The 12,856-nt window shown below is 36.8% G+C and overlaps 1 protein-coding gene across 1 annotated transcript in view; it reads left to right on the top strand.

Moving 5' to 3' along the window:
* LOC117716227 (contactin-associated protein like 5-1) overlaps positions 1 to 12,856 on the top strand; it is a 688,126-nt gene that overhangs the window by 294,861 nt on the left and 380,409 nt on the right. Inside the window, exon 4 of the mRNA XM_034513191.2 lies at positions 7,955 to 8,102. Within this exon, the coding sequence (XP_034369082.1) occupies positions 7,955 to 8,102 (148 nt within the window). The remainder of the gene's footprint in view (positions 1 to 7,954; positions 8,103 to 12,856) is intronic.

Genomic DNA, 12,856 nt, shown 5'->3' with positions numbered 1-12,856 from the left:
CTGGGACGTGTTTGTCAACAGTCATTTTTATCATCCCTCACCCTCCACAGAGTGTAGGTCCCGAAACACTAGAGCAATGGAAAGCTTTGGTGGGACCATATTCATTCAATAGTTTAATGCCTATTTGTCTTTGGCATTTATGAATAACTAGTTGTTTGCATCATTCAAGTCAATGGGTAATAATACCATATGTCTATTTGGACCTTTGTCAATATGGTTTGAATACAAGTTATCTCACCATAAACTTTTGTGTTTGAAGACTTGGTTTGTTAGCTGTTTGTACTGTTTGGAAAAGTTTTGGACTCATTAGGATATGGAGCCTAATTATTGGATGTCGGTTACTGAATGGAGGTGATCCTGGAGTCCCTGAAGTTTTGTCCCTCTTCCTGGTTATACTGTTTCCTGACTGTGTATCCAATGTGATCATCAGCTCTCTGTTCCTACTGCCACGCCTTCTCCAGCATGATGCACTGAATGAAAATAAACTGTAACTCCCTTAGGTTGCTTTTGTATTTTGTCACAATAGTAAGTAAAGTAACTAACACTTTTGACATACATGATTTCTTTAGAGTCTAGCAATAACTTAACCACACATTCATACTTGTCATCAAAAGAAAGCTGCTTCAATGTTTGTACAGCAGCAAAGGTTCATATTAGCATCAACACACGATAGAACTACTTATTAAAGAAGCTTTCTTTCAAAGCAAAGGTGATTGCTTATTAATGTGGGCATGATCAGGGACAAGGTGATTCAAGACACCTTCTACTTAAACTTCAAATCACTTTTTAAATACCATAGTTTTTGGTGTTTGAACTCTGAAAATCCAAATATATTTATGGAATGGAGAAAAAAATAACCTAATAATGTTTTATCAAACTAGATAAATGATAAGACAATATGATAAAAATTAATCACTTTTAATTTTTAATTTTGTGGGTGTATGTGCAGTAACATGTATGTATATATGTGTGTATTATGTATGCAGATATATCTGCCACAGAACTATGTGGAATAAAACCTTTAGTAGTCAGTTGTCTCCTGCTCCCTTGCAGGATTTACAGATTAAACTCAGGTCATGAAGACTGTACATATGGCTCTGCCTACTGAACAATCTCACCATCCCTACACCTTATTTTTTTGAGACAGAACTCAGAACCTGCTAATCAAATTTAGTTAGGCTCCTAACCAATAAACTTTGGGGATCTTTTTACCATCTTCCTAGTGCTGTGATTATATATCTGTACTTCTATGCCTGAAATTTTACATGAGTTTGAGAATTAAATTCAGATTATCATGCTTGTCTGTTGATCACTTTCCTGATTGAGCCACCTCCTAGCCCCAAGAACTATATACCTTGAGAAGGAGACTTCTAGGACAGTTCTAGAAATTTCATGGTCATAGAGTCCTACATACCCAGGGATGGCTTGTTGCTTATGATGTTGTTGTTTTCTGGGTCTCATTGTTGTTCTTTTAACAGTACCTCTTGTAAAGGAAGGACTTAATGTTTTATCCATAATTTTACAGGGTAAGATATATTTTCTGGTATGCTTATAACATCTTTGTCACTGAGAACATAAAAACACCTGCATTAAGTGCAGATGGAGTTGTAGCTAGTATATCTGAGACAATATATATGATAAGGTTTGCATACAAAATAACTAATATAGGTAAATTAAGAACAGAGTGGACCTAATTTAGACTTCCATTTGGATTTCATTTTCTGAAATTCCTGAAAGAGTGATGGTCAACAGAGGTCATAAAATTGAAGAAAATGAGCAAGCTGCCAAGGTGGACTTTTACCATGCAAACATGGATGTTAGATGGCGGGCCAGGGACAGGGAGTACTGAGAAGACGCCAAATTTCCTAGAGGATTTCTAATGAGAGAGACACTGGTGTTGCACACATGTCATTTTTGGTATAGTTACCCTGTCTGAATAGTCAGGGCTTAGGGTGCTTCTTAGGAGTAAAGGGTGAGCTTGAGTGCATTATTCTTCTCATATAGTTCAGAATCCTCAGCTATGGTCACAAACAGAACATCCTGATAGCTATCTATACATCCTTCATAATTGTACATCTTGATAAATACAATGTATATTATTAATCAGCTTATTATAGCCCCACTTAGCTCAGCATAAATGTGCCAATAGTTTTCTTTGAGGCTGAGAGCAGAATCAGTTCATTCATTCTATTCAGAATAACTAGATCACACATGCCATTATCCCTGGATTTATAGATTTTGCTAAATCAGTCTCACTTTTCAACCTTGTACAAGTTCAATCACATTAATGTATAGCCATGTTAGCCAAGACAAATAAAACATATTGTTTTCTGAAGTTCTTTTCTTCTTCCTTACTCTTGAAACCAAAACTAGACAAAAAAAAAAAAAAAAAGCAAAATGCTGTGGAAAGGGTGTTTGGTAACAAAATATTTTCTGGAAGGTACAGCTCAGGTTTACTCACTCCAGATAGGGAATAAAATGATCAGTAGAAGCCTAGGATTCCAAGACCAAGTCGTAAGCAGAAAAGAGATTTATTTGCCCCAGAGGGACAAATGGAAAGAAATACATAACACAAACAGAAAATAGAAGATGAGGGGAAAAGGGAAATAAACAATGCAGAATCCTCCCCGAGGATAAAGAACTGCCTCTAGTTAGAGAGGAGACAGACGTGGCACATAGGAAAATGGCGGCTTATAAAGGTAAAGGAGAAACTTTGTGTTAGTCTGAGGTGTTGAATTTTATTTGGGCATGTTAATAGCATTAGTCAAAGGGGGCTATTGATTGATAGGATTCAATATTTTCATAGCTGGCTCTTGGTAGTCTGCCTAGGAATGGTGGCCAAAAGAGGGACTAGATCTTATAGGCTAGTTTTAGAAATGTAATTTAAGGAGTTTTAGCAAGGCAGAGGTAATGGGAGAAAAAGGCAAGTCCTTCCAGAGCCCTGTCAGAGCTTTGGCTATTTTTCAGGGAACCCTCGGTAGACCAAAGTGTGGATATCATTAAGTCCAACTTGGTGAACTAGAGAAATTTATTGGAATTATTCTCAAGAATATGGGTGAAGGACTACTAGCAGAAGCTGAAATGACTCAAAGATAACTTCATCAACAAGGCCTACCTCAGCATGTGTGACAGTTCACAGAGCTGGGAAACCTGGACAACACTGTACAGCCTACAGACAGCTCAACATGTTAGTCTGTATCCTTGCCACATCCTTTAGTTTGTCCAAACTTCTTTCAGGCAGCTTGGGGCGTTTCTGTTTCTTTGAGGCAGGTGGTCTGGGCAGAGTCTTCTTTATAGCTTGGCTCCGCTTTTCTGAAAGTAACTCTCAGCTGTTACTATTTACTTTGACAAGGAGTAGCCCAGTGAATCTAGTCAGCCTCAGAGCCTTCCTAAAGGCATTTTGAGTTGTTTACTTTCCTCAATAAGGAGTTTTCTGGAGGATGGAAAGCTTTAAACTCAGAAAAAAAAAAGTGTTACACTACAGAGAATATAATCTATTAATAACCAGAAAGCTCCAACTAAGTCTGTACACAGCCCATCAATTGAGGAGTGACCTTTCAGCATGTGTCAGAGACAGGCTTGTGAAGTAGATGATATTTTCTCTGAACTTAAAATGATGAAATAGTCACTCATCACTAACAAAGAAAGTCTCAGAAAAGGAACTCCATGGTTTGATTTTTCCCTTTACTCTCCTAAAATGTAATGTTTTATATTCCTGTCAGTCATCAATAGCAGGCCAATTCTGTGCATATAACTTCTTCATTTCCATTATCTAAGAACATGATAGAAACACATTTTATCATATACCCAGGAGAGCAGTTGGAAATTTGGAAGCTGGAGTTGTTTTATTCATTTTAGCTTTAACCCTGTGTTTTGCATGTTAATGACCCCTTGCCTTGTTAGATGTATCTTATCACAAAAGAGAAAATACCCTTATCATTAGCTTGGAGCTTGCAGTGTTTCTTTCTCTTTACTTGGACTGTTTGGAGAGACAGGCCTTTAGATGGCATTTAGAAAATCTTGATTTTTCAAACGCCTTGCACTGGGCTTCAAGGAATCAGTAAGTGTCTACTTTAGAATACCGAATGTATTTTCACAGTGGTATGTTCATCTGTACATCATTTAGCCTTTTAGGAATTTTCCATGTCTGTTGTACCTGTCCTTGTTTCTGTCTCTCTGTCTTATCTCACTCTCTTTCTTGTTGTAGAAATATTTAATCCAAACCCAGGGTTTCTGCCCTACCTTGATCATTCAGCTCCTGAATAAAAGACACACACAAACTTTATATCCAGAATAAGTATCGATCAGCCCTAGAGCTGGGTAGATATCAACCTTGACACTCTATGCTAGCTACTTTCATATTGATAACCCCAAATTATTACTTACTATGTTTCATCTGGGCTGCTCTTAATTCCAATAGGCCAGATGAGGTAGTCAAGGCCACATTTTTATGGGTCACCTAACCCAGTACAGCTTTTTCCTTTCTCCTTCACTTTCTTCTTCTCTGTGAGGTTCTCCTTTAACCGACTCCCTCCACCCCCCAGGTCCCAGGAACCCTAAAACCTGCCTATATTTTTTCCAACCATCATAAAATCCGATGGCATGTTTATTCACCCATTAGAAATAACTTGAGGGCAAGGTCACGTTGCATCATTTTGGTCTAAGTGCAAACTCTTCCATGTCTAGGGGCAACCAGATCTTTAGTAACCAATATTAGTATTAGAATACAAGCAACATCATGCCAACCCACTATATTTTCCTCTTTTTGTCCAATTAAAAGAACTCTCTCTCTCTCTCTTATTGTAGCAAACAATACATAGTACAAACTATTTTGAAACAGTTATAAAAATTATTATTAAGTATGAATTACATTATAAGTCCAGTCTGTTTGTAACTTAGTGTTTTAGTGTTTGTAACTTTTAGTGTTTTGTAACTTAGATAAGGTACTTTACCATCTCTTGTATCTTAATGAGTTTATAACTCTGTATCTAAATCATCTTCTATTTTAATTTGTATTACCATCCAAAACCCATCTTTTTATACATAGACATTGTCTTAAATCATAAACAACTTTTTTTTGTTTTGTTTTGTTTTTTGAGACAGGGTTTCTCTGTGTATCCCTGGCTGTCCTGGAACTCACTCTGTAGACCAGGCTGGCCTCGAACTCAGAAATCTGCCTGCCTCTGCCTCCCAAGTGCTGGGATTAAAGGCGTGCACCACCACTGCCCGGCTCATAAACAATTCATTGTGAGACTATTACTATCTAGTTTGACAGACAGGCATTTAGAGGGCATTTAGAAAATGTGATTGATTTTCAAATGCCTTCCATGGGGTTTCAAAGAATCAATAGACTCTATTTTAAAATACAAAATATATTTTCACATAATGGTATTTTCACTTGTCCTTTAGAAATTTTCCCTGTCCTTGTCTCTCTCTGTCTCTCTATTTATCTTTGTCTGTTTCTGTGTGTCTCTGTCTCTCTGTATGCACGTTTCTTTGTGTCTATTTCCATCTCTGTACATAAATACATTTACTGACACTGAATTATGTATTTCAAAAAGGTTTAAATGTTTAATTTTATTATAGATATTTGATCCTGACGGGTTTTTTTAGAGCTTAGGTTTGGATCCCATCTGAAGAAAAATGGTAATTCTAAAATAATCAGCCATGTTGATGAAGGCTATGAGACTTAATGCAGTGGACCAAGCTGGACTGGTACTGTGTTTTGTGTGTATGGATGTTTGTCTGCTTCTGACGAATATATTTGTGTGTGATATATGTGCACATTTGTGTATAGGTGAGTGTGCTTGTGTAAATATGATATGTTGATGTATTCTTTTTTCTTTTTTTTTTAATGGACATTTTATTAACATTTCAGATGCCATCCCCTTTCCCCATTTCCCCTTCCTTGCATGTATTCTATTCTGTTCTTTCATTCTCTGCCTTGGTCATTTGAAGCATGCCCTCTTGCTGAACTGTAAGCTTATGGATTTTGGCTACGATAATGGCCAGCAAGTCCACGCAGCTTAACTATGTCTTCCCACTTTAGTAATGGGATTATGATTATGCATGGGCCCATGCCAAACTTATCGTGTGCGTGTTGGAATCTGAATATTTTTCTTCATGCTTGTGCCAAAATTATTCATTTTAAAATTACATTTTATTTTTTTAGTTTTGAAATTTAAATATAATTATATGAAACATAAATATATATATATATTCCTCTCTCCATTCCAACCCATGTACTTCCCCATTTCTCTATCTCAAATTTACAACCTCTTTTTCTATAAATTGTTTATATATATCCTTATGTACAGTGTATATAACACATGCATATATGTGTGTCTGTGTGGGAGTTTGCATAAACCCTATTCAGTCTGTACAATGATATCTATATGTATTGGCTTTCAGGGCTGACCATTTGATAGTGGATAAGCAATTGAGTGGCATTTCCAAGAAGAAGATTACTTCTCCTGCTCTCAGAATTTTTTTAGTTGCCTGTAGTTTCTTTTCTAGGGTTGAAGCCTTGTGAAATTTCCCCTTCCGTGATAACATGACTATTGGTGTTGCCTTTGTTTGAGTCTCTTTTAGGTACCCATATGCATGAGACTTCCTGGTTGTAACCCCTCTGACATTCTTAGGAGTTTCAATCTCATGGGAAATGTTCTGTGCCTCTGATTCTTACAATCTTTTCTCCGTTTCTTTCATGTTGGTCCCTGATGCTTAGGTGTTGGAGTCCTGTTGTGGATGTATTTGTCGACTGGCACTGGGCATCCTACACTTACTTATTCTCTACATTTTCACCAGTTGTGGTTTTCTGTGATGAATTCTCTGTTTCAAGGATTTTTTTCCTTAGTGAGGCGTGAGGACTTCACATATCTGTGTGTATGAGGGTAAATATTTAGAATGGAGTTAGAAGTTATGCTGGTTTAGTAAAGTGGTGGTTTTATGTTCTCCTCCAAGATCCCTAACCACACTAGACCTAGGTAGTGGGCAAGGCAGTAATTACTCCTAACCACTGAACCATCTCTTCAGAACAAGCATGACTTTTTTTCAAGTAAATAGCAATCATAAATTAATAGAAAAATGAACTACAAATATACAAATTAACTAGACTGTTAAGGTTTGCTTCCTGTAAAATCTAATGTGTGCATAGTTAAGAGAGTAGAAACCTAAAAAACAAGCATGGGGCTTAAAATAGGGCATTCTTGGAACTTTACTCTAGGCTAATTTTTAACTACTGGAGGACTGGATGATATACAGATATATTTCCTTATGTTTCCCTTCCTATACTACATAATTTTTTAATTTTTGGGATGGTAGTTATGATGTTAGTAGTTATGATGTGCTTAGTGTAATAACTGGCCTTAAATAACATTGACAATTATTTCAGTAAAACACTTATACAGAAGGGAATTGTCAGTTTCATTATAGTTCACAGCTAGTATAGACATGTGGGAAACTGAAACTTCTTGTTTTGTTTTGTTTTTCAAGACAAGGTTTCTCTGTATAGCCCTGGTTGTCCTGGAACTCACTCTGTAGACTAGGCTGGCTTCAAACTCAGAAATCTGCTTGCCTCTGCCTCCCAAGTGCTGGGATTAAAGGTGTGTGCCACCACTGCCCAGCTCTGAAACTTCTTAGTATTATTAACTTATAAATATTTGGGTGTCATATGTTGAAGTTTTTTTTTATTCATAAAATTTAGCTAGGCATGGTAGTAGGGAGAGAAACATCCTAAGAAATAGTATTTGGTGCTTATGAAAAACTGTAAGGCAGGTCTGTCACCACATTAGTTTAATGTCTAGTTTAAAGACTAGAGTCTTTGTTTTATTTTGTTGTGCTTTTTTTCGTTGTTATTTTTACATTCTCTGAAATACTGAGTGAAGAGGCATGCATACTTCTGTTGATATGGCTTGGTACTATAAAATAAGCTGAATTTCCCTTTTCTTTTCAGACATTTATAGGAAATATGAATGCTGACAGCGTGGTTCACCACAAGCTGCTGCACTCCGTGAGAGCCCGATTTATACGCTTTGTGCCCCTGGAGTGGAATCCAGATGGAAAGATTGGCATGAGAGTGGAGGTCTACGGATGCTCCTATAGTAAGTACTCATGTGGATCAAGTCACACAGCATAAAATGTCCACAGAATACCAGGTTAATAATATTGAGAATTGAATTGTGTGTGTGTGTGTGTAATTGTGAGTTTGTCCACTTACATATTTATGTGTTGGTACAAAAATAGCTACACAAAAACCTCCAATGTTTTTGAAGAACACAGTGGATCCATCATGTGGTACAGGATTTCTCACTTGGTTGGGAACTTCCAGCTGAGCCTATGCTGGTTGACCAGTGACACACAAAGATCTTGCCACTTCCATTTCCCCATTTTTGGGATTATTAGTGTGTACTATCACATCCAATTTGATTTGGCCTATGGTAATAAAATTTAGGTCTTCATCCTTGTGAGGTAAGCACTGTCGAAGCATAGCTATTTCCACAGCCTGAAGTTATCTCATTTTATTCTAGACTTTATATATGTGAATATATGTGCCTCAGTTAAGAAGCAGGAACATTTTATAACCTATAGGGCTCTCTTTTATGATGAGACAATAATATAATAAAGCCTAAACAAAAAGTTCAAAGCTAAGAGCCCTTGGAGATTGTATAACCATTTACCACTTGCAATCAGAAGTAGCTTTTCCTACTTAGTAGGAAAGTAAAAGTATTGTGAGATAATGTGAAGCTCTTTCTCTACTCAAGGAACCATAAAAGGAGGATGTATACTTCACATTCTAGAAGAAGAGATTTTTCTATCCAGGGTAATTTATGAATTTATTTCCTTCTGCAGTCATGGAATCCATGTATTATTTTGAATGTTGTTTATAATGAATTTGATGTAGGGACCCATTTTGAACAAAATGAGGCTCAATCATGGGTAGAATTGAAGCTAGTTCAAGAACAATGGTTCTCAACCCTCCTAATGCTGCAATCCTTTAATATAGTACCTTGTAGTTATAAATATTTAAATTCCAGCATGTGGTTCCTTTCCACCTTTGACCATTTAAATTCACAGATAAAACACTCAGAAACTCTATATTTAAATATGCTTTATGCAGCACAATAACTGGGTAACTGCCTACCCATCCATGTTGTTAGAATCTACCTCCTGTCAATAACCCAAGTATTACTTACTGTGTGTCAAATGGGCTGCTTTTAGCTCTAAGCAAATAGTTCTCTGGATCATGTTCCCTTGACCCAGAAGCATGTATACTCTTCATGCTTCTCTATTCCATGCTCCTGTCTCTCCTTCATTCCTCCTCCTCCATTCTCCAAGGCATAAGCACTCTTTCTCTTCTCTCCTTATTCTTAGTCTTTATCCCGGAAACCTAAACTCCTGCCTATCTCTTCTCTCCAACTATATAGCCTGTTGGCATCTTTATTGGCCATCCAATGAAGTTTTCGTTAGCATCCACAATTCAATGGAGGCAAATTCCTAAATGCTGCACAGATTCCAGATCTTGGGGCCTGCACTTAACATTACAATAAACAGCAAAAGACCAAAAAAACAAAAACAAACAAACAAAAAAACCCTCAACAGTTCCTAATGTTATGGTGACTTCCAACCATAAAATTATTTTTGTTGCTATATCATAACTCTAATTCTGCTACCATTATGAACCATAATGTAAATATCTTCTATGCAAGATATCTGATATGTGGCTTCTGTGAAAAGATCATTTGACACTCAAAAGCATCATGACCCACAGGTTGGGAAACCCTGTTCTGGAAGGAAAGAGGTGTTAGAGAAGGTTGCTATTTTACTTTTCCCTTGTAGACATAATACTGAACATGCAAACTTGATTTTCTTTTTTTAACATATGACATTCACCTGCTGATTTTTCTAACAATATCCAATGTCAACTAAAGAGTCACCACACTTAGTCAACACACTTTTTAAAAACATAGTTATCTTAGCTTTGTTTCCTATTACTGAGATAAAATACATTGAAAAGTATTTTAAGGGAGAAGAATGTTAATTATTTCAGCTCACAATCTCAGGTTACAATCCACTATTGCTGCTACAAGGTGGCAGAAAGTTGAGACTAGTTATATCACATCCACAGTTAAGAGCAGAAAGCAATGAATGCATGCCCACATGCTAGTGTCCTACTTGCTTCATGGTTCCTGTTAATCCAGGATACCAGACTCAGGCAGTGGTGCCACTCAGAGTGAGTGCATCTTCTCATTATTCATGGTTATTCTCTCATAGATATGCCCACAAGCCAACTTAATCCAGACAATCACTTATTAAGGTTCCCTTCATGAATGAGTCCTTGCTTTCATGTTGGCAATTAAAATTATCAGAGAAACTTGGTGAATTACTGCTTTAGGTTATGGAAGAACTTCACATTTGCCCAGCGCTGTTCATCAAATCCAAGGCAATATAGCACTTGTCCCAGAAGCATTTGAGTTGCTTCATAAAAATACATTTGCTTCCCTGATGTCGTATGCACTGAAATAAGATTTCTGGGAAGAAAAACACAAAACTATCTAGTGTTAATAGCCCTTAGGTAAACTATTAGCTATAGTAGATCTGTCAAACAAATGAAGACCAAAAAGAGGAGATTGGTTGCGGAAATGACTGCCTTTATTATGAACAAGCACTTACATCTATTGTATTGCTAGTTCCTTAACCTAGAACTGATTTTAATACTTGCATGTAATTAAAATGGTATAAAAGCAAACAGGAGGAGGGGATATGGAATTGGTGATTTCTAGGGAGGGGAAAGGGGGAAAGGGGATGTCATCTGAAATGTAACTAAATAAAATATCCATGAAAAAATGAAAAAAAAAAAGAAAAGAAAGAGAAAAAAAATAAAAAAGTATGATCTACAAGGGAAGCATTAACAGCCTATCCAAGGAAACACTTTGCTACCAGCAAGGACGGGGCCTTAATTTTCTCTGTATCTTGTCCATTAGTGAAGGCAATTGCCAATATTAGGAGGCTTCTGTGGTTTTTGTTATTGAGGTTTTGAGGTTTTTTTTTACTTAAGAAACTTTCATTGTAGAAAATCTCTGAGAAATCTTATTTATGTTATTTATAAAGCCATCTCTTTGTGTCTCATAATTTCAGTTACATTTGTGTGTGTGTATGTGTGTGTGTATGTATGTATATATGTAAGTATGTATGTATGTGTACATGTGGATATTAGAAGATGACTTTTGAGGAGTCCGTTCTCACCTTTAATCATGTGGATCCTAAGCATTGGGCTCAGGTCATAAAGCATGAATCCCCCTCCAAGGAGTCATTTGCTAGACCTGGTCTAAAGATTTTTATTAGTCTTTCAAATGTTTCCATATGTTAGTTTTTTCCAGAATGATATATTTTCTTTTTTTTTTTTTTTATAGCTTTTGGTTGCTCACCTGTATTTTAAGCCCAAAGGATCATGATTTCAATTAGATCACAGATGTTATTTTATGTGTATACACGTATATTTGTGCATTGGTGCACACGTCTGTTCAAGGTTACCAGTACATATATAGGTATGTGTATAGAGGCTAGAAGGCAACTTCTGCTCTTCCTCCACAGGTACTGAACAGCATGCTTTTCTAAGATAAGACCTGTTTCTGGCCTGTGCCTTGACAAATGTGCAAGACTAGCTGTCCAGTGAACCCAGTGATCTTCTAATCACCCCAGTGCTGAGCTCATAACCATTGACCACTACTTTTAACTTTGTCATACAGTATCTGGGGATCAATTTGATGCTTACAAAGCAACTTTACCCACAGAGATATCTTCCCAGCTTATCAGGTGGAAAGGTATCTTTGAGCAATATTTTGTCTGTATCCAATAAACTTTCATAATCTATGCCAACAAATCACCCTCTTGATAGAAAACATGTTGTATTTTTTCTTAAGTAGAAACATACATATACATTTGCTAAAGCCCAATCCAATATACTCCTGACATAGAGGAAATCCAGGCCTGCCTTCTCCATTGCAGAAAATCCTTTATCAGGTGAGTTATCTAAGAGGATGGAATTGCCTAAGTAAGGCTGGCCAGCAATGTGTGTTAGCCACCCTGGGAACTATTGAAAACAGAATGAGTTTATCCAATGAGCTGTTTATCCATAGCTAACATTGTTTACCCATGATTTTATACACATGTCTCCTTGTCTAAAAACCCAAGTTCTCACCATGGCTTCTGGCTTCAGTCTGTTCTAGTTTCTTCTTCTGTTGATATCCTAAAACACTGACCAAACCAACTTGGGCAGCAAGGTATTTATTTGGTCTGTAGGTTTACATCATCAAGGATAGCCAAAGCAGAATCCCAAGGTAGAAACCTAGAAGCAGGAACCAAAGCAGAGTATATGGAGAAATTATGCTTTCTCGTTTACTCTCTAATATGCACAAGTCTTTTTTAAGCAACTCAGACACAACTGCCAAAGGATAACACTGCTCATAGTGAAATGATCCCTTTTTATTGAATTCACCCCCAACAATATGTCCATGATAAAAAACTCATAGTAAGATTTCATGGAAGTCACTCCTCTCAGGATTGTCACATTGACAACCAAGATTAAACATCACAGGTGCATCATTCTACTGTAACTGTATCTCGTTTGCCCCCAGAACTGTTTCCACTAACACATAACCGTGCCATTTATGTCACCAACAACTTAAGCAAAGACCCATGGAATGTTGTTTAGGTTAGGTATGCAAGCAATTAGTTTTTTATATTTACTTTTAATTTTTAACTTTAATTTTATGAGAATGAGTGTTCTATCTTCATGTATGTCTATATACTATGTAAGGCCATGCCTAAGGAAACAGAGGAGGATATTGGATCAGTT

This window comes from Arvicanthis niloticus, chromosome 10, assembly GCF_011762505.2.
Source record: "Arvicanthis niloticus isolate mArvNil1 chromosome 10, mArvNil1.pat.X, whole genome shotgun sequence".
Classification (NCBI taxonomy): Eukaryota; Metazoa; Chordata; class Mammalia; order Rodentia; family Muridae; genus Arvicanthis; species Arvicanthis niloticus.
This window is presented reverse-complemented; position numbering and strand designations above follow the sequence as displayed.